An 18,663-nucleotide genomic window follows, 5' to 3' on the forward strand; every position below is an offset into this window, starting at 1 on the left:
TCGAGGATGATGGTCTTCGTTCTGTTGATCTACCTATGGGCTCTCAAGTGGCTTATGAGTCCAATCTTGGCTTTGAAAGTTCTTCTGCATTCAGGACAGGTAGTTCCAGATGGCAGATCGGGCTTTGGTTGTTGCTGCCTCTCTTTCCATTTTCTTCTCTTTTCTTCTAATTCTGCACATCTGCTGGCTTCGAAAGTTGCTGTTCCTTCTCGGATGATGGCTTGCTAGAGTTTCCTGTCCTTGGCATTGGTTTCCCAATTGTTGATGTCGATGTTACATTTCTTCATGTTGGCTTTTAAGACGTCTTTAAATCTCTTCTGTTGTCCGCCTCTTTTACGTTTGCCTTCTTTAAGCTGGGAGTAGAAGAGTTGTTTCGGCAGACATTCCGTCTTTTATCCGAACAACGTGACCACTCCATCTCAGTTGGTTCTTGATGAGGTAGGCTTCACTGCTTGTTGTTTTTGCTTCATTTAGCACACTGATGTTGGTTCCTCTATCTTCCCAGCTGATATTTAAGATGTTTTGAAGACAGTGTTGATGGAACTTTTCAAGTGCCTTCAGATGTCGTCGGTATGTTGTCCAGGTTTCTGATGCAGACAGGAGCGTTGGGATTACCACTGCTTTGTACACTAACATTTTGGTGTCTGTTCGGATGTCACGATCATGAAAGGCTCTTGTTCGGAGACATCCAAAAGCTGTTCCAGTGCATTTAAGACAATGTTGGATCTCATCATTAAGGTCGACATTGGAGGAGAGGTGACTTCCAAGATACTGAAAGTGGTCCACGTTTTCCAGGGTTGTTTCGCCAATTTAAAATGATGGTTCTGTCCGATTTGTCTCAATTGGTGACGGTTGATAGATGATCTGAGTCTTCCTGGAGAGAGTAGAGCAGTGGGCTAAGCACACACCCTTGAGGTATACCAGTGTTGATTGTCAGTGAGGAGGAGATGTTATTTCTGATCCACACTGGCTGTGGTCGCCTGCTGAGGAAGTCATGATCCAGTCGTAGAGGAAGATACAGAGACCCAGGTTTTGAACCTTGCTGATTAGTACTTAGGATACGATGGTGTTAAACGCTGAGCTGTAATCCACAAACAGCAGCCTGATGTTATGCTTTGTTCCAGTGATCCAAGGCCATGTGGAGAGCCAGTGAGATTGCAGCAATTCCTGCTTTGGGTGGACAGGACATATGGGCCAATTCTCCACACTGTATGTTAGTCAGATGCTGCTGCTGTAACAGTAGAAGCTAGGCTGCATCCAGAGCACATCTGCAGTAAGGCAGCTGGGGGTTGTCTGGTTCAGCAACCAGTGGTTTGGCTGTATCCTGGCAGAACAAGCAGTGAATTGAGTTAGTCAAAGATGGGGACCTCAGCAAGAAACAGGAAGCATTCACTTGGCATTTCCAGCTGAATAGAGTTGCAAATACCTCAACCGTCCCTTTAACACTCAGGCACTGGGCCCCGCCATCATTGAGGGCAGGAATGTTGCAACCTCCTCCTCCTGAGCTGTCTAATTGACTAGTCACAAACACTGCAGGTGATTTCATTGAAGCCTACCAAATACTGAAAGGCCTGGATAGAGTGGGCATCTATTTCAGTTAGTAGGACGGTCTAGGATCCAGAGGCACAGCCTCAAAATAAAGGGATGCCCCTTTAAAATTGAGATGAGGAGGACGTTCTTCAGCCAGAGGGTGGTGAACCAGTGGAATTTGATGTCACAGATGACTTTAGAGAACAAGTCATTGGTATTTAAGGTAGAGATTGGTAAGTTCTTGATTGGTAAGGGGGTTAAGGGTTACGGGCAGAAGGTGGGACAATGAGCTTCAATCAAAAACAGCCAAGAACACCCAATGGACCAAATTATCTCGTTGTGCTCCTATATCTTATGGTCAAGTTGGATTGCTTAGCTCTGCCCATAGCACCTTCAACAGGCAGGTGCCTCACTGCTTAGGAGGTGCTACTCCCTGCATGTTCTCTGCAGTCCTCATTGAACCAGGGCTGATTACCTACCACTGGTAGGGAGGAATATGCCAGGCAGTTGGGTTACAGTTGGTAATGGAACACAGCAGTACATGGATGCCAGGTAGAGAGGGGAATTACATTTGGTATCCCCACTGTTGAACTGGGGTTATTTTTCTGTAGTTTAACATTCCAATGCTTGCTTGTATTCTTATATAATTCTGTAATCATATGGTGAATTTTTCAGTAATTGCAGTACAGTACCGTCCATATTTTTTGAGAAGCTTCTTAGTTTTCAGTAGCAGGTGTCACATCACTTGAATCTGGCTATCTTATAGGTTAAGAGGAGAAGAGGTTAAGGAGGGAGGAGAAGATGACAGCGCGCCGCGTGTGCGCAGCTCTCCGGTGAAAAATGATGTCGTATCTGTTAACTAGGGGCCGTGGACAATTCTGATTTGATGGAGAATGGACGTGAAAGCACAGAGGAACATCTGGAGAAATTTCTGAAATGCCTGTCCGCTGCTGTCGTTACTGTATGGTCGGGAATCTTTCGGAGGGTAGGCCTCAAAATCCCCAGCCTTGCCTGCTTTTGGAAACCAAGAAGGAGGTCGAATCGTTCGGCAGAGATGGCGCTCAGTACTCGGTGTCAGAAAGCTGATCAGAGCTCGAAGTTTTCGGATGACTCAGAGTCGGATTGTGGTCGGCATGGGAGGGAGAGTTTTTCTTCCTTCTCCCATCTGCGTGAGATGTGGGACATTTGAGAAACTTTGAACTTTACTGTGCTCACGGACTTTCTTCATCAAGTTATGGTATTGTTACACTGTTTGTAACTATATGAATAATTATGTGGTTTTGTCTGTTTTTTCAGTCTTGGTTTGTCCTGTATTTTGTGATATCACACCGGAGGAAATATTGTATCATTTCTTAATGCATGCATTACTAAATGACAATAAAAGGGGACCACGTGTCTTCATAATCTAATTGTTATCACTGGCTTTTGCTGCCAAATCTAGTCTGAGTATGGAATGACCATGATTACTTTTCAGTCTGGTCTTTTCCTTGCTCTCTCAATGCTTCTTCTTGTTCTTCTTTGATCTTGTACACTTAATAATTCTTGACTGCTAAAGAATATTCAGGTTGCAAAAGCACCAGGATCCAACACCACCAATATTTACTGTTGGACCACATAGCTTTTTTATCTCACTTTTGCTCCTTGGATCTTCCATTGTGCTCATTGCTTGCTGTGTTTCCCACTTCACACGTGACCACACTTCAAATGTACTTCATCTGATGTCCTTAGAGACTTCATGAGGATCTGCAGGATGCTGTATAACAATGGGTCCTTCCTTTGCCTTCCTTCACGTGATTGTCTCCCAACATCATTACTGCCTGTCCAATGCAAGCCAAATGGTGGAATCCCACGCCTCTTCTCAATGCTTTGTCTCATTTGAATCTAACTGCTTGGTATTCCATCACAATACACCAAGGAAAACAGTAACCCCATTAAAATCACCTTCCCATTTGAGCAAGTGATTACAAGTCACCCGCAATCTATTTGCTGTCAAATAAAGAAATTTATGTGCAATTTGTAACTCGAAGCCATTAGGTTATCAGCTGAGAGCATTTCAAAAGGCAGGAGTGATCGATGTTTTATTAGTTTCAAGAGTGTGCTGGTAATTATTCATACTAGTTGGGGCATGAAGACATATTATGTGAAGGAGCTGTTGGTTGCAGGGAGCTATGATTAATCTTCCCCAGATGATTCGCCCATCTCCATGAGTTCTGTTTGTTGGATGTCAACTGTCAGAGCTAAAGATATATCTGGGATTTTTGAACCAGTCAGTGAAAACTGGCAACAGAAATGAAAGTCAGTGATTCACTGTGGTGAGAGAAACACTTTGATTGATGAGGGTGTTTGACTTGAAATGATACTGCTTCTCCCTCCACAGATGCTGCCTGACCTGCTGAGTACTCACACTTCTGAATGCCACTATCTGCAATACTTTGACTTTTGTTTAACCACTAGTAAGTTACTGAGTTACCGGTGTTAAGATCAGCTCTTCACATTGCTAGGTTCAGTCCTTTTGAGGCAAATCCTTCCCTCCCACCCACAACTCTGTCCACTCTGTTTTTATCACTTAATCCTCTTTTATCCCCCAAAGTTTTCTTGCCTGAATTAAAACCAATTCATCCTCTGTATCTTATGATGAAATATGTTGTGAACTGCCCTTTGGTCAGTCTCTCGCAGTTACTCTACAATAGACCCAGACATAACATTATATGGTGGAATGCTTCAGGAAGCAGAGGTATGAAGTCAAGTGTGTCCACACATTACTTCCCAAACCAATCCAATTTGTCTTTGAAATAGATAACAACCGCTTCCACCACGTCCACAGGGAGCCTTTCCACAGTAGATCACTCTTCACCAAAATCAAATTCCCACGGACTAGTTCTGAATTCTCCCAGTACATGGGTGAAGGCCAGCTGCATGTTTAGAAAGGAACAAGAAGTCATTGGCCTGTGACTCTCATGATTCACTGAGTATTCTCCAAACCCTTTCTGTCAGCCTGTAAATGAGGGTGAGGGAACGGGGTCAGACTGACCCTGCTACTCCGTCAGTTGCTATTCCACACACTGAAATGCTGGGCAGAAAAGGAGGTTCAATTGTTCTGTTTGTTTTTCTTCTCAGTTAATTCTCAGGATGCAGGTGTTAATGCATCTAGTTTCCACAACCCATTCCTGGCCGCCCTCATTACCACCTGCTGGGTCGTAGTGTTGGGTGTGGACAACCACAATTGGTTTAAGACTAGAATCCCGCATAATTTAATGCCTTGGTGGGGGGAGGGTTCATTAAAAAGGACATTATTGAGTCTTTTTTACAAGACATTCTGGCCAATTCTGCAGAGGGATGTGAATTCTTGCTCTCTGGATCACAGATCCAATGAAGGACACACTCAACACACTGACTGATTGGCTTATGCTGGATGGCGAGGAAACAGAGGGAGTGGTTTGGGGAGTGTACCCCAGGAGTTGTCAAGAGTGGGAGAACAACTACAATCCAGCGTAATGAATCTTGAGCTTGAACAAGAACAGCATTCACTGCTCTGCTACAAGACACTGAAAGGTAGTGGTGAGCAACACACAGAATGCTGGAGAAACTCAACGAGTCAGGAAGCATCTATAGAGGTGAATAAACAGTCAACGTTTCAGGACAAGACACGGACTGTTTATCCTCCTCCATAGATGCTGTCTGACTTGCAGAGTTCCTCCAGCATTTTGTGTGTGTGGCTTAAGACTCCCAGCATCTGTAGAATCTCTTGAAAGATAATGGTGGATGGCTGCAGTGAGTAATGAGAGAGACCAACTGCCCCAGGAGCTTGTCCAAAGACTGTATTGGACAAACTGGTGGGCCTGTCCCTGTGTGCAGCTGCAACTACTGTTGATCCGTCAACTTTTCCTTTCCTCTGATCAGCTGAGCGTTGCCAAGAAGATGCTCACCTTGCTCCTTTTTGAAAGAGTTCTCGGTCATGAAGACTGGCATCATCAACTCTCCCACAGGCGGCTGGATGGACACGTAGAACTGCCGGGTCTGGGAGCTGGAAAATACCAGCCATACCCTCAGTGGTGGAGCCCACTGTAGCCCCTAGAATGATGAGCCTGTGGCCCTGTTTCAATCCTGTCCTGTAGTCCAGACCCTACCCATATTCCCTCCTTCCAGCCCAATGATGCCCATCCCCCTCTACCTAAACCCTATCTCTTATACCCAACCCCCACCCTCTCTACCCTATCACCATCTCACGACCCAACTTCAACCCTTTCTACCCAATCACCATCTCTATACCCAACCCACCCCTTCTACCCTATCACCATCTCTCTACCCAATCCCCACTCCATCTACCGAATCACCAACCTCTACCCAACTCCCACCTCCTCTGCCAAATCACTACCCCTCTATCTAGCCCCATCCCTTCTACCCAATTACCATCCCCCTACCCAACCCCCGTCCTCTACCAATCAAGATGCTTTTACCCAATCACTATGCAGCTATCCAACCACATTTCTTTACCTATCCCTCTACCCAAATCCATATCTTCTATCCAATCACCATTTCTTAATCCAACCCAGTAAACTCTTCCCCCCCCACCATCTGGAGACCCCATCTCAGCCTCCACACCGGCCCTCACCTCTCTGTCCAGTTCGCTCTGGCCACTGCCTAAGGCATTCCTTGGCATCACCTCAAGTGTCACAAGCTCCCCACCTACAGTCTCACCCAGCCCAGACATTCTATCTTCTCCCCCTCCCATCCGACAGAAGGTGCGAAACCCTCAAAGCATGTACCACCAGGCTCAAGACCAGCTTCCACCCAGCTGTTATAAGACAATTAAAACGGTCCCTCGTACATTAAGTTGGACTCTTGATTCTACCTCATTATAATCATGTACTTTATTGTTTACCTGCACTGCACTTTCTCTGTAGCTGTTACACTTTATTCTGCATTTTTATTGTTTTACCTTGTCCTTCCTCCATGCACTGTGCAATGATCTGATCTGTATGAATAGTGTGCAAGAAAAGCTTTTCACTGTCTCTTCGTACATTCACAATAATAAACTAATTCAAATTGCCCCAATCCCTTATCTCATTCCCAAGTTTAGCCATATTAAAACCTTGCCATCCTTCCGTTTGGGACATGGACTCCACTAGAGCCGTAGCCCAGACAGATCTCAACCTGTCCCTATCCTACTCTGGAAGGGAGCAGAAGAAATCACCTTATTTCTTCCGAAAATCCCAAAGTCTGGACTCTGAATGCCAAGCAGCTTCTGGTCTTTAGCAAGAGGACTAGTCTATCTGAATCCTAGAGTGAACATTACCCTTGTAACATTCTCCCTTTTCTGATGCTTTCCTTGAATATGGACACTGATCTACCACCTCAAAACCGTGGGTGTTCTGGGGCATGCCTCTCTTTCTCAGTTCTGAAGGAGGATCTTCAGCCTGAACTCTCTCCACTGTAGCTGAGTAGTAAAAGGTACTGTATACATTTCCTGTCCCTGACCTTTATGTAGCAAGATTACAGGGAGGGTCACTCCAAGAGGATTCAGCTTTCCACCTTCAAACCGTCACAATATTCTGTCTTATCTATTAGTACCACTGTGTGTTTTTAGTGTACTCACACACCCCCTATACACACAGACCAGTGTCAGCAACTGTACTTGGGCTAATTAAAGAATTATCAATCAATAAAACCTTGACATGTCTCTGGTCCTTCCACTTATTTTGTTTCCTGAGCTTGCACACAGACAGCTTTTCTTTTCTCCCTGACTATCTCTACAGTGGGAGCTCTGCAGAGAACCAGATGTGCGGCCACTCACCACAGCTGGAAGTTGGCCGCTTGCGTGGAATCACAGAAGTCAATGCCCATTGTTTCCAAGGCAACTTCACCAGGCGGGAGGACATCTGTGGATGTTGAAAAGAGGGGAAGAAAAAAAGTCTGAATGAATCGAGGAAGAAAGAGAACTGCATTTTTAATGCACCTTACAACTTTTTAAAAGAAGTTCAGCTTTATTCTCACATGTACATCGAAACATACAGTGAAATGCATATAAACCAGAGGACACTCCATCACGCAAACCAGCATGGACTTGATCTATGTACACATCTCACTGCCTTGGGTAGGTAGCCAACAGCACCAAAGACCCCACGCACCCTGGGCATTCTCCCTTCTCCTCAGGCAGAGGATACAAAAGCCTGACAGCCCGTCCCACCAGGCCCAAGCACAGTTTTTATCCCACTGTTCCAAGAGTCTTGAATGGATCCCTTGGTGTGATAAAGATGAACTCCTGATCTTCCAGTCTGCCTTGTTTGAGCCCACGCTCCTAATTTTCCTCCCTGCACTGCACTCTCTCTGTAACTGTAACGCTTTATTCTGCATTTTGCTGTTGCTTTCCCCTTTGTATTGGCTCCATATACGAACACTTTGAAACAATCTGTATGATGCCATGCAAGACAAATTGCTTGCTGTACAATAAAATAATAAATCCACTTGGAAGTTTGAAGCTCTATTAGTAATCAGACTATCTATGAAGCACTTTAGAAAATGCAGCAGCAAGGTGCCAGGTACAGCAATGCAATTTAATCCCAAATTATGTTTTCAGGGATGTTGATCAGAAAGGAACATTGGTTAGACTGCCCAGAACACTGCTACTGGTCAGAATCTTTCACCTCCACTTGGGAGAACTGCCAGGAACATGACGCTAACTATCAAAAAAAACACTGCAGGTGCTGGAAAACTATGATTAAAAAAAAAACAGAAAATGCTCATAAGACTCGGTAGGTCAACTTTAATTACCTGTCACTTTAACTCACCTCCCACTCTGACCTGTCAACACCCTCCTGCACTGTTACCGTGAGGTCCAACACGAGCTTCAGAGCAAGGTATCAAAATAAAAAGAGCGTGGAAGTCAGGGTGAGAGCCAGGAGTTTTAAAGATCTGAGGGGTAATTTTTTCCCCACAGAAACTGGTCAATATTTAGAATGCACTGCCAGAGGAGCTGCTGAAATCAGATACAATCACAACATTTAAGATGCATTTAGACAGATACTTAAGTAGACAAGACATAGGGTACGGTTCTAATGCAGGCAAAGGGATTAGTGTGGATGGGGAGAAACTTCAGCATGGACATGGTGGGCTTAAGAATCTGTGTTGTACAAGCGTCATCTCTGTAGCATCTTGTCTCCCCTCTTAGGAATGTCGGTTAATTTCCCTTGTCATTCCCCTCACACTTTCCCTTCTTCTGTATACTCTGGTCTCTGGCTGTGTCTCATGGCCCAACATTACCTAAACTTCACAACATAAACAACACATTAACTAACACAGGAGCTTTTGCATTTTACCCCAGAAATAGATTAAAGTTGGACTTGGTCAAGTGCCCCCTACATTTGAGGATTTTGAAGTTAGCTGGTCAATGAACTGAGATGTCTTCAAACACGTGACTGACATCCCCAACTTTTCCTGAAGCTCTTTTGTAAACCCAGAAACTTAATATCGATTAAATTTTTACTGATGAACAGTGACCAGTGGATGTGAATTTATGTTTGTTGACCATCTACATCACTCACTGATGTGTTCGCAGCAACAACCAAAGCTTGAGACTTTGCTTCCAGTTAATATAAAACTCTGGATGGGTATCCAATACAGCAGTTTCTGATACCTCCCACCACACCACTCCCCTTGAGACTGGAGATTGGCTTGACCAACGTTGCCAAGGTGTCAGTTGATAGTAAACCAGGCTTGTACTGATGCAAACCCAGTCACCACAATGCACATCCAGTCACACAGCCACTGTTGCGCAGACCCAATCAATGCTACACAGACACAGTCGCCCTGCCACGGACCCAGCCATTCAACCAGTCCTGTGATACATAAATCTGAGACGTGCCTGATCACAAGTGGACCTCCTGTAGCCCTGCTCACTGAGAGTTTCCAAAGAGAAGCCAGTGACCAAGTCGCCTCCGAAGTATCTGTAGAAGCCCTGGGAGGCGCCTGTGTGATGGACTGGCAATGTGTGGATAGGAAAAAGGGGAGGGGATGGATTATCAAAGGGCGAAGAGGGTACAGATGGACCAGTGAAATGGAGGCAGGAGTTAGAGTGATCATGGAGTAAGAGTACAACATCATGGACCGAAGGGCCTGTACCATGTTGAACTGTTCTATATTCTAAACATGAATGCCCCTTGCCCACTCTGAGTATTTTCCAGATCCTGTCAGTTTCCGTTCACCGAGTGCACATTGAGCAGTCATTCCTACTTGCTTACCAATCTCCTTGAACCCTTGTATCCTCATTCCCGAGTGCAGCTTGGGCTCGCTGATGCGGAGCTGCCGGATTTCCATCTCGGAGTTGTTGGTGAACTGCATCTGGACGGAGACCATGGCCTGGTCGGGACTGAAGGGTCTCCGGGTGAAGTGGTAGCGCACCGACAGCCCTTCGCCTGTCAGCCGGTGCAGCAGCTCGAACGTCTTCACCTTGCCGAGAGAGGGACTCAACACCTACAGCGGGTGACAAGGAGATTGATGAGGACAGGGCCTGGGCTTGGGGAGGCGGGGGATGCTGAGCCGTGGCCGAAGATCGGAGGAGCTGGGTGTATAGGAAGATTAGAGGCATAGCTAGAGTGGACAGTGAGCAACTTTTCCCTCTAGTGCCAATGGCAAATACAAAAGGGATACATTTAACGTGATTGGAGTAAAGTCTAGAGGGAATGTCAGAGATAGGTGTTTTTTTTTTAAACACAGGGATGGAACACACTGCTAAGGGTTGTTGTTGAGCCAAATACATGAGGGACAGTTATGAGATTCCTAGGTAGGTACATGGAGAAAGAAAAAGAGGGTTATGGAGGAGGGAAGGATTATATTGATCTTAGAATAGGTTAAAAGGTGGGCACAACATTGTGGGCTAAAGGGTCTGTACTGTTCTCAGCAGGTCAGGCAGCATCTATAGAGGGAAATAAACAGTTAATGTTTCAAGCCAAGACCTTCCATCAGGGTGGGTAGTATATGGAATGAGTTGCCAGAGGAAGTGGTTGAACCAGATACATTAAAAAGTTTGAAACGGGTACAAAGATATTTTGGGCAATTATATGGATAGGCAAGGTTCTGAGCAGTGGTTCCCAACCTTTTTAATGTCATGGACCCCTACCAAGGAGTCCGTGGACCCCGGGTTGGGAACCCCTCTTTTAGAGGGATATGGGCCAAATGCAGACAAATGAGACGAGCTTAGATGGCATGGACTAGTTTTGTGCTGTACGACTCGCTGACTAACACCTGAGTCACCCAGGGTTCCTCCGTCACCACCGGTCTCAGATCACCCTGGAGAAGCAAGCGTGACAACAGTAAAAGGAAGCGTGCTGCATGCAGACCAGTCAGGGGCGTTGTCCTCTGAGGACTGGGTAACATGGGAACTGGAGAAGCCTTTCAGACCATAATCCTTGCTCCACCATTGTCTGCTTCATCAGCACCTCCTGAGATACTGTGAACTGAAGTCAGAGATCACCCAGCACAGAAACAGGCTCTTCTGCCCACTGAGACCGTGCTGGTCATCATCCACCCTATTACACTCACCCCATCGACTCTCCCCGCACTCCCATCAACTCCTCCCAAATTCCACCGTTCACCTACATCCTCGGGGCAACTAATAGCGGCCAATCAACCCACCGACCATGATGTCACTGGGACACAGGAAACCCACAGGGTCACAGGGAGAAGGTGCAAACTCCACAGTGACAGACTAGAGGTCAGGATCGAACCTGGGTCAGTGGTGCTGTGATGCAGTGCCAGTGTGTGCCACATTTATATTATAATACATCTTACATTTTCTTATGACATAAGGGAAACTGTTCAGCCCATTGAACCTATGCTAGCTTTCTGAGCAACCCCATTAATCCCATTCCCCATTTCCTTCCTCTGTAACCTATTCTTTGGTGGCTAACCCCTACATCACAAACATGCAAACAGAGGAGGATATTTCTGACTCCCATCCCCAGTATTCACACTACGCAGCCATGAATCCATTTGACAACGCGTTCCTCTCCCACCTCCCAGAACCTTGAGATATCCAAACACTCACCTCTGATGGCAGGGTGGAGTTGGACAAGGTTAGTCCCTGTAGATCCAGGTTGAGACTCTTGGAGAACGTGTTAGGTGATGGGGTGGTTGGTAGGACGGAGGGTCCACTGACTGCAGAAGACAAATTGAGGGGAGAGGGTTAACAATGAGGCACATACAGCATTACTGTCACAAATAGTCCTGTTGAGCACCTGTCAATTCTACAATAGGTGCCTGACAACATCTGTAGTATCAGACGTTGTTCAGGAAAACGACCCATTCTGATCTTTACAACGTCTGATGTTGAAGTTGTATAAGACATTCGGGATGCCTAATTTGGAATATTGTGTGTAGTTCTGGTCATTTGGCTGCAGGAAAGATGCAAATAAGGTTGAAAAAGTCCTGAAAATTTTTACAAGGATGTTGCTGGGACTGGAGAACTTGAGTTATAAGATTGAATAGGTTAGAACTTCATTCCCTGGAATATCGAAGATTGAGGAGAAATGTGATAGGGGTATACAAAATTATGATGGGTATAGATAGGATAAATGCAAGCAGGCTTTTTCCACTGAGGTTGGGTGAGACTGGAACAAGAGGTCATGGGTTAAGGATGAATGGTGAAAAGTTTAAAGAGAACATGAGGGGGAATTCTTCACTCAGAGGGTGATGAGAGTGTGGCCAGAGCAAGTGGTGGATGCAATTTTGATTTCAATGTTTAAGAGAAGTTTGAATAGGTACATGGATGGGAGGGATATGGAGGTCTATGGTCTGGGTGCAGATTGATGGTACTAGACAGTTTAAATGGTTCAGCACAGTTTAGATGGGCTGAAGGGCCAATTACTGTGCTGTAGTTTTCTATAACTCTATAAATCAACTCAGTTATTGACAATGAGCAGTCACAAGTGATTCAGAATCAGGTTTATTATCACTGGCATGTGACGTGAAATTTGTTAACTTAGCAGCAGCAGTTCAATGCAATACATAATCCAGCAGAGAAAAAAAATGAGTAAAATAAAATTATAATAAACAAGTAAATCAATTACATATATTGAATAGATTTTTTTAAATGTGCAAAATCAGAAATACTGCATATTAAAAAACAATGAGGTAGTGTCCAAAGATTCAATGTCCATTTAGGAATTGGATGGCAGAGGGGAAGAAGCTGTTCCTGAATCACTGAGTGTGTGTCTTCAGGCTTCTGTATCTCCTACCTGATGGTAACAGTGAGAAAACAGTAACACCTGAGATTCTACCAACAATGGTTGCCCTGGGTGCTGGAGGTCCTTAATAATGGATACTGCCTTTCAGAGACACCGCTCCCTGAAGATATCCTGGGTACTTTTTAGGCTAGTACCCAAGATGGAGCTAACTAGATTTACAACCTTCTGCAGCTTCTTTCAGTCCTGTGCAGTAGCCCCTCGAATACCAGACAGTGATGCAGCCTGTCAGAATGCTCTCCACAGTACAACTATATAAGTTTTTGAGCGTATTTGTTGACATGCCAAATCTCTTCAAACTCCTAATAAAAAAAGTACAGCCACTGTCTTGCCTTCTTTATAACTACATCGATATGTTAGGACCAGATTAGATCCTCAGAGATCTTGACACCCAGGAACTTGAAGTTGCTCATTCTCTCCACTTCTGATCCCTCCATGAGGATTGGTATGTGTTCCTTCATCTTACCCTTCCTGAAGTCCACAATCAGCTCTTTCGTCTTACTGATGTTGAGTGCCAGGTTGTTGCTGTGGCACCACTCCACTAGTTGGCATATCTCACTCCTGTGTGCCCTCTCATCACCACCTGAGATTCTACTAACAATGGTTGTATCGTCAGCAAGTTTATAGATGGTATTTGAGCTATGCCTAGCCACAGACATGTGTATATAAAGAGTAGAGCAGTGGGCTAAGCACACACCCGAGGTGCACCAGAGTTGATTGTCAACGAGGAGGATATCACCAATCCGCACGGATTGTGGTCTTCCAGTTAGGAAATAGAGGATCCAGTTGCAGAGGGAGGAACAAAGACCAGCTTCTGCAACTTCTCAATCAGGATTGTGCAAATGATGTTATTAAATGCTGAGCTATAGTTGATGAACAGCAACCTGACATAGGTGTTTGTGTTGTCTAGGTGGTCTCAGGCCATGTGAAAAGCCATTGAGATCGCATCTGCCATTGACCTAGTGTGGCCATAGGCAAATTGCAATGGTGTCCAGGTTCTTGCTGAGGCAGGAGTTCAGTCTAGTCATGACCAACCTCTCAAAGCATTTCATCACTGTCGATGTGAGTACTACCGGGTGATAGTCATTAAGGCAGCTCACATTATTCTTCTTAGGCACTGGTATACCCACGCAATGTCTTGGTAAAAATATGCAATCAGAGCAAAGATGATAGGATGTAAAGTTTACTTGTTTTGTAACCAATAAATTGGGATATTGTTGCATGGGAAATCTGCCAGTCAGCAACATAACAGAAAATCTTTTGTTTTATTGAAAGACTCTTTGCTTTTGAAAAAAATATTGATTGATATGTTTAACAACCTTCCCCTCAATGTCAGCAAATCAAAAGAGCTGGTCATTGACTTCAGAAAGGGGTGGGGTGGGGGGGTGTTGTTTGGTGGTATACATGCTCCTGTGTACATTAGCATGGTTGAGGTTGAGTGGGTTGAGAGCTTCAAATTTAAACATCACCAATAGCCTGTCTTGGTCCAAGCATGTCCATGTCATGGCCAAGAAAACTCAGCAATGCCTCTATTTCATCAGGGGTCTAAAGAAATTCAGCAGGTCCCTGTCGACTCTGACCAACTTTTACTGATGCACCACAGAAAGCATTGTTTCTGGATGTATATTGGCTTGGTATGGCAACAGCTCAGCACGTGCCTGCAGAGAGTTGTCAGCACGGCAGAGTACATCACAGGAAACAGCATCCCCCCCAGGGACTGTCGAAACATCTTGCTGCCTCAGTACAGCAGGCAGCATAATCAAAGACCCCAACCACCCCAGAGATTCTCTCTTCTCCCCTCTCCTATTAGGCAGAAGATACGAAAGTCTAAAAACATGTACCACCTCAAGGACAGCTTCTACCCCACTTAAATCAGACTCGTAAGTAGACCCCTTGTACAACAAGATGGACTCTTGGCCTCACAATGTACGTTATTATAATCTTGCACTTTATTGTTTACCTGCACTTCTTCAGTAACTTTTAGGCTTTATTCTACATTGTTATTGTTTAACATTATTTTAGCTCTATACACTATGTAATGATTTGATCTATTTAAACTGTATACAAGATAAGCTTTTCACTTTATCCTGGTACATGTGGCAATAATAAGCCAATAACTATATCTGTAGTAAAGTGGTGTAATATTGACTAATACAGAACAAAATTAATAAAACAAATTTTAAGAATTTTAATTAGTGTAAAGCCCATTATTTGTGAAAAGCAGACTTCAAATTATTTTGCTTCACATGGTATCTGTGACTAAAAATCTAAATGTTTAGATGTTTCCAAGTAAAATAAAGTAAATTGCATGCATGAATTAAAGAAAGGAGGATAACGTGTTAAAATGTTGTGGGGACCAAAGACTGACATCTCCAGCATTAGTAAATGGCATTAGTGAACACTGCTGAATAATGTGGCGCTGTCCAAAACTGCCCGGGTTTCAGCTACTGTGTTTCAGCACCTAGGACAGCGCAATTAAAACACAGCACAGAATAGCAGTATCCTAGGGGGAGTTGTGACCCAGGAGACTACAGTATCCAGGGAAAGAGAGAAGGATGCACCCCTGGAGAGTTGTGCCTCAGAAAAAAATGGGAGGAGTGTTTCAGGAAAAGAGGGAACTGTGGAAATAGCAGGAAGTGATCCCAGGGAAACTGTGGGAGGTAATCCTGGGGAAAGAGTACGACATAATGTCGAGAAAAGAGCAGGGATGATACTTGGGAAAGAGGAGTTGATCCTGGAAAAATGTGGGAAGTCTTAGGGAAAGAGTAGGAGATGATCCCAGCAAAGAGTGGGAAGTAATCCTGAGGAAAGAGAATGGCAAGTTTGCCAAGGGAAAATGTAGGAAAGTATCTGAGGGAAAGGCTGGAGAAATCTTGGGAAAAGTACAGGAAGAGATCTTGGGCAAAAGCAAGGTGACCCTGGAAATAAAGCTTAAAAACATCCCAGGGGAGAAAGTGGTCCTGGGACAAAGCACGAAGCGTATCCTAGGGAAAGGAGAATTGCATGTCGGAGCAGTCTTGTGCTTCATGGAACAGCTCCACTGAAGTTCAGCTGTGGTGAACCATACCAAGATATTCCAGAGCCTGCTCCATTTACAGCAGGAAAGCAAAGCCAGGGCCAGAATCTCATTTTAAAAAAGTGGAGGAGATGATATGTATCTCTTTCCCATGTCCTAGTCCTCAATCTTGTAGTAATAGAACTCAGAAGACTGCAATGTTCTGGAATTTAACAGATCTATTTGGATTTCAGGTTAAAGCAATTCCTTTATAATAGTCATCTTCCAAGGAAATTCACATCAACTTTCACCCTGCCTGCTGAATATAGGGAGCTAGGGCTTTACTCTTTGGAGAGAAGGAGGATGAGAGGAGACAAGATAGAGGTGTACAAGATATTAAGAGGAATAGATAGAGTGGATAGCCAGCACCTCTTCCCCAGGGCACCACTGCTCAATACAAAAGGACATGGCTTTAAGGTAAGGGGTGGGAAGTTCAAGGGGGATATTAGAGGAAGGTTTTTTACTCAGAGAGTGGTTGGTGCGTGGAATGCACTGCCTGAGTCAGTGCTGGAGGCAGATACACTAGTGAAGTTTAAGAGACTACTAGACAGGTATATGGAGGAATTTAAGGTGGGGGGTTATATGGGAGGCAGCGTTTGAGGGTTGGCACCACATTGTGGGCCGAAGGGCCTGTACTGTGCTGTACTATTCTATGTTCTATGTTACCTTGCTAAGCCAGAGGTCACAAATATTTAGGTCTCAGAGCTACACAATCTACAGGGTTACAAGAGATTCCGCAGATGTTGGTAGGCAAAGGCTCAATGGTCAAAGATGGGTAAATCTGGAAGTCAAGACGTGAAGGTCAAAGTCCAATGATCAGTGAGTCCTGGGGTAATAAGAGGCCTGATATCTGTGAAGTTGGGCTAAGGACTGGAGGATGGAGGCCCAATGTCCATAAGTCTGAGAGTCAGGGGCCAAGGACCACAAACCTGGAAGCAGCCTGTCCAGGAGTTAGAAGCCTGTCTGTGTCACAACCACGGATTCGGCAGTGCAGCAGATATGGCAATTATGCTCAGCTAATTATTATTTCATTGTGATTGGTACTTAACTCCATTTTTGTCATAGTGCTTATCGAGACTTGAGTAAAGCACAGCAACATTTCACTGCCTGCTTGCATTCGGCCTTGCCTGAGTAATTGGACTGTCGAGTCAACTGACTCTGAAGACTAGCAGTATTCGTTTTATATTTAGTTATTCCTTTCTGCCACAGTGTTGGCTTCATTCTCCATTTGAGAGTTTTAGTTAATGGCCCTGTTTGGTCTAGCATTTATTGTTTTCTTCTGCCTCTAACTTTGTTCACATTAAAGTCTGTGAACTATCGACCCGCTTCAGGGTCTCTCGCGCCGCACTTGGGCCATATCCGAACGTAGTGACAGTCCATGTGTTTGAGTGGGTGGGAGGATGGGCAAGGGTCTTGTTTTGTTGCTGTTCTGCTGAACATTATAAGCTTGCTATGTTGGCTCTGGAATGTTTGGTGACACTTGCTGGCTGGCCTCAGTACATCCCGAGGCGTGTTGGTTGTTAATACAAGTGATGCATTTCACTGTCTGTTTCAATATACATCTGATAAATCAGTCTGAATCCGAATCTGACTATGAATCTCGAGCAACAAATACTAAATACTGGAGGAACTCAGCAAGTCAGGCAGCATCTATAGAGGGAAATAAACAATCTTCATATGTCCTGATAAAGGGTCTTTGCCTAAAACATAGACCATTATTTCCTTCCGTAGAAGCTGCTTGATCCTCCAAGTTCTTCCAGCATTTTGTGTGTTTTGCTCATTCTACAGAGCCACTGATGAGTCTCTTAACAAACTTTCCTAACCATTCCTCGAGCACTTGGATGCAAAAGACTCACAATCGTCGAGGTCAAGGAGGGAGATTTCCTTCTCTTTATCCTTGAATGCTTCAGAGGGTGATTTGGAGGAGGAAGACTGAAAAGAAATAAACAGGCTTGTCACATAAGGCAAAGAACTCTTTGATTTGTCCCCCTCCCCTTCCCATGCCTCCTGCATCACTCCTCCACTTGACTCAAGAATATCTTTGGCCTATAGAAGAGATAGGGCACTAAACAGGCCATTCAGCCCATCAAGTCTACACCCATTTACTCTCATCTAACAATAATCCTAACAGTTTTTATTCTCATGATCTCCCCTCCGTCAGATTATTCCTCTTACAGGGCCCACCAATCTTTGCCTTTGGCACGTGGGAGGAAACCAGACATCCTGGGAGAAATGCATGCAGTCACAGAGAGAGTATGCAAACTCCACACAGACAGCACCTGAGGTTGGATTGGGGGGGGGGGGGAGCGGTAAATGGACAGGTGTGGTAACTCCTGTAGTTGCTGTGAGAGAAGCGGTAGGTGGGGAAGGAAGAGTGGGCCAAGGAACCACAATGGGGAATGATCCTTTCGAAATGTTGAAAGGTGTGGGAAGGGGAAGATTTGTCAGATGTTTGAATCTTGTTGAAGGATCTAGTTTACACTAACTAACTGCCTTCCTTCAGCTCCTTCACTCTCAGACAAGAGGTGGTATCCTTCTGTGCCCCTCTCCCCCACCCACTTCCTCTGGGGAAATGATATCCCTCCCCTCTGACCTCACAGAACATAGAACAGTAAAGCACAGTACACGTCCTTTGACGCCTGATGTTGTGCTGACATTGTAACCTACTCCCGGTTTTCCCTTCCACATAGCCCTTCATTACTTTTGCATCCATGTGCTTATCTCAGAGTCCCTGAAAAGCCTTCACTACCACCCTTGGCAAAGCCTTCCACACTTCCACCACTGTCTCTGTAAAAACCTACCTCTGACATCACCCCCACACTTTCCTCCATTCACTTTCCA

General features: G+C 44.8%; 1 protein-coding gene across 8 annotated transcripts in view; it reads right to left on the reverse strand.

Moving 5' to 3' along the window:
* The window catches only part of LOC134358546 (AP-3 complex subunit beta-2), a 170,397-nt gene that overhangs the window by 15,664 nt on the left and 136,070 nt on the right, over window positions 1-18,663 (reverse strand). For all 8 annotated transcript variants that reach the window (XM_063070901.1, XM_063070897.1, XM_063070899.1 and 5 more), the window contains 5 exons: window positions 17,679-17,754; window positions 11,573-11,682; window positions 9,768-9,999; window positions 7,325-7,409; window positions 5,457-5,554 (listed from right to left, as the gene is read on the reverse strand). In XM_063070901.1, coding sequence (XP_062926971.1) covers window positions 5,457-5,554; window positions 7,325-7,409; window positions 9,768-9,999; window positions 11,573-11,682; window positions 17,679-17,754 — 601 coding nt within the window. The remainder of the gene's footprint in view (window positions 1-5,456; window positions 5,555-7,324; window positions 7,410-9,767; window positions 10,000-11,572; window positions 11,683-17,678; window positions 17,755-18,663) is intronic.

This window comes from Mobula hypostoma, chromosome 18 (genome assembly GCF_963921235.1).
Source record: "Mobula hypostoma chromosome 18, sMobHyp1.1, whole genome shotgun sequence".
Lineage (NCBI taxonomy): Eukaryota > Metazoa > Chordata > Chondrichthyes > Myliobatiformes > Myliobatidae > Mobula > Mobula hypostoma.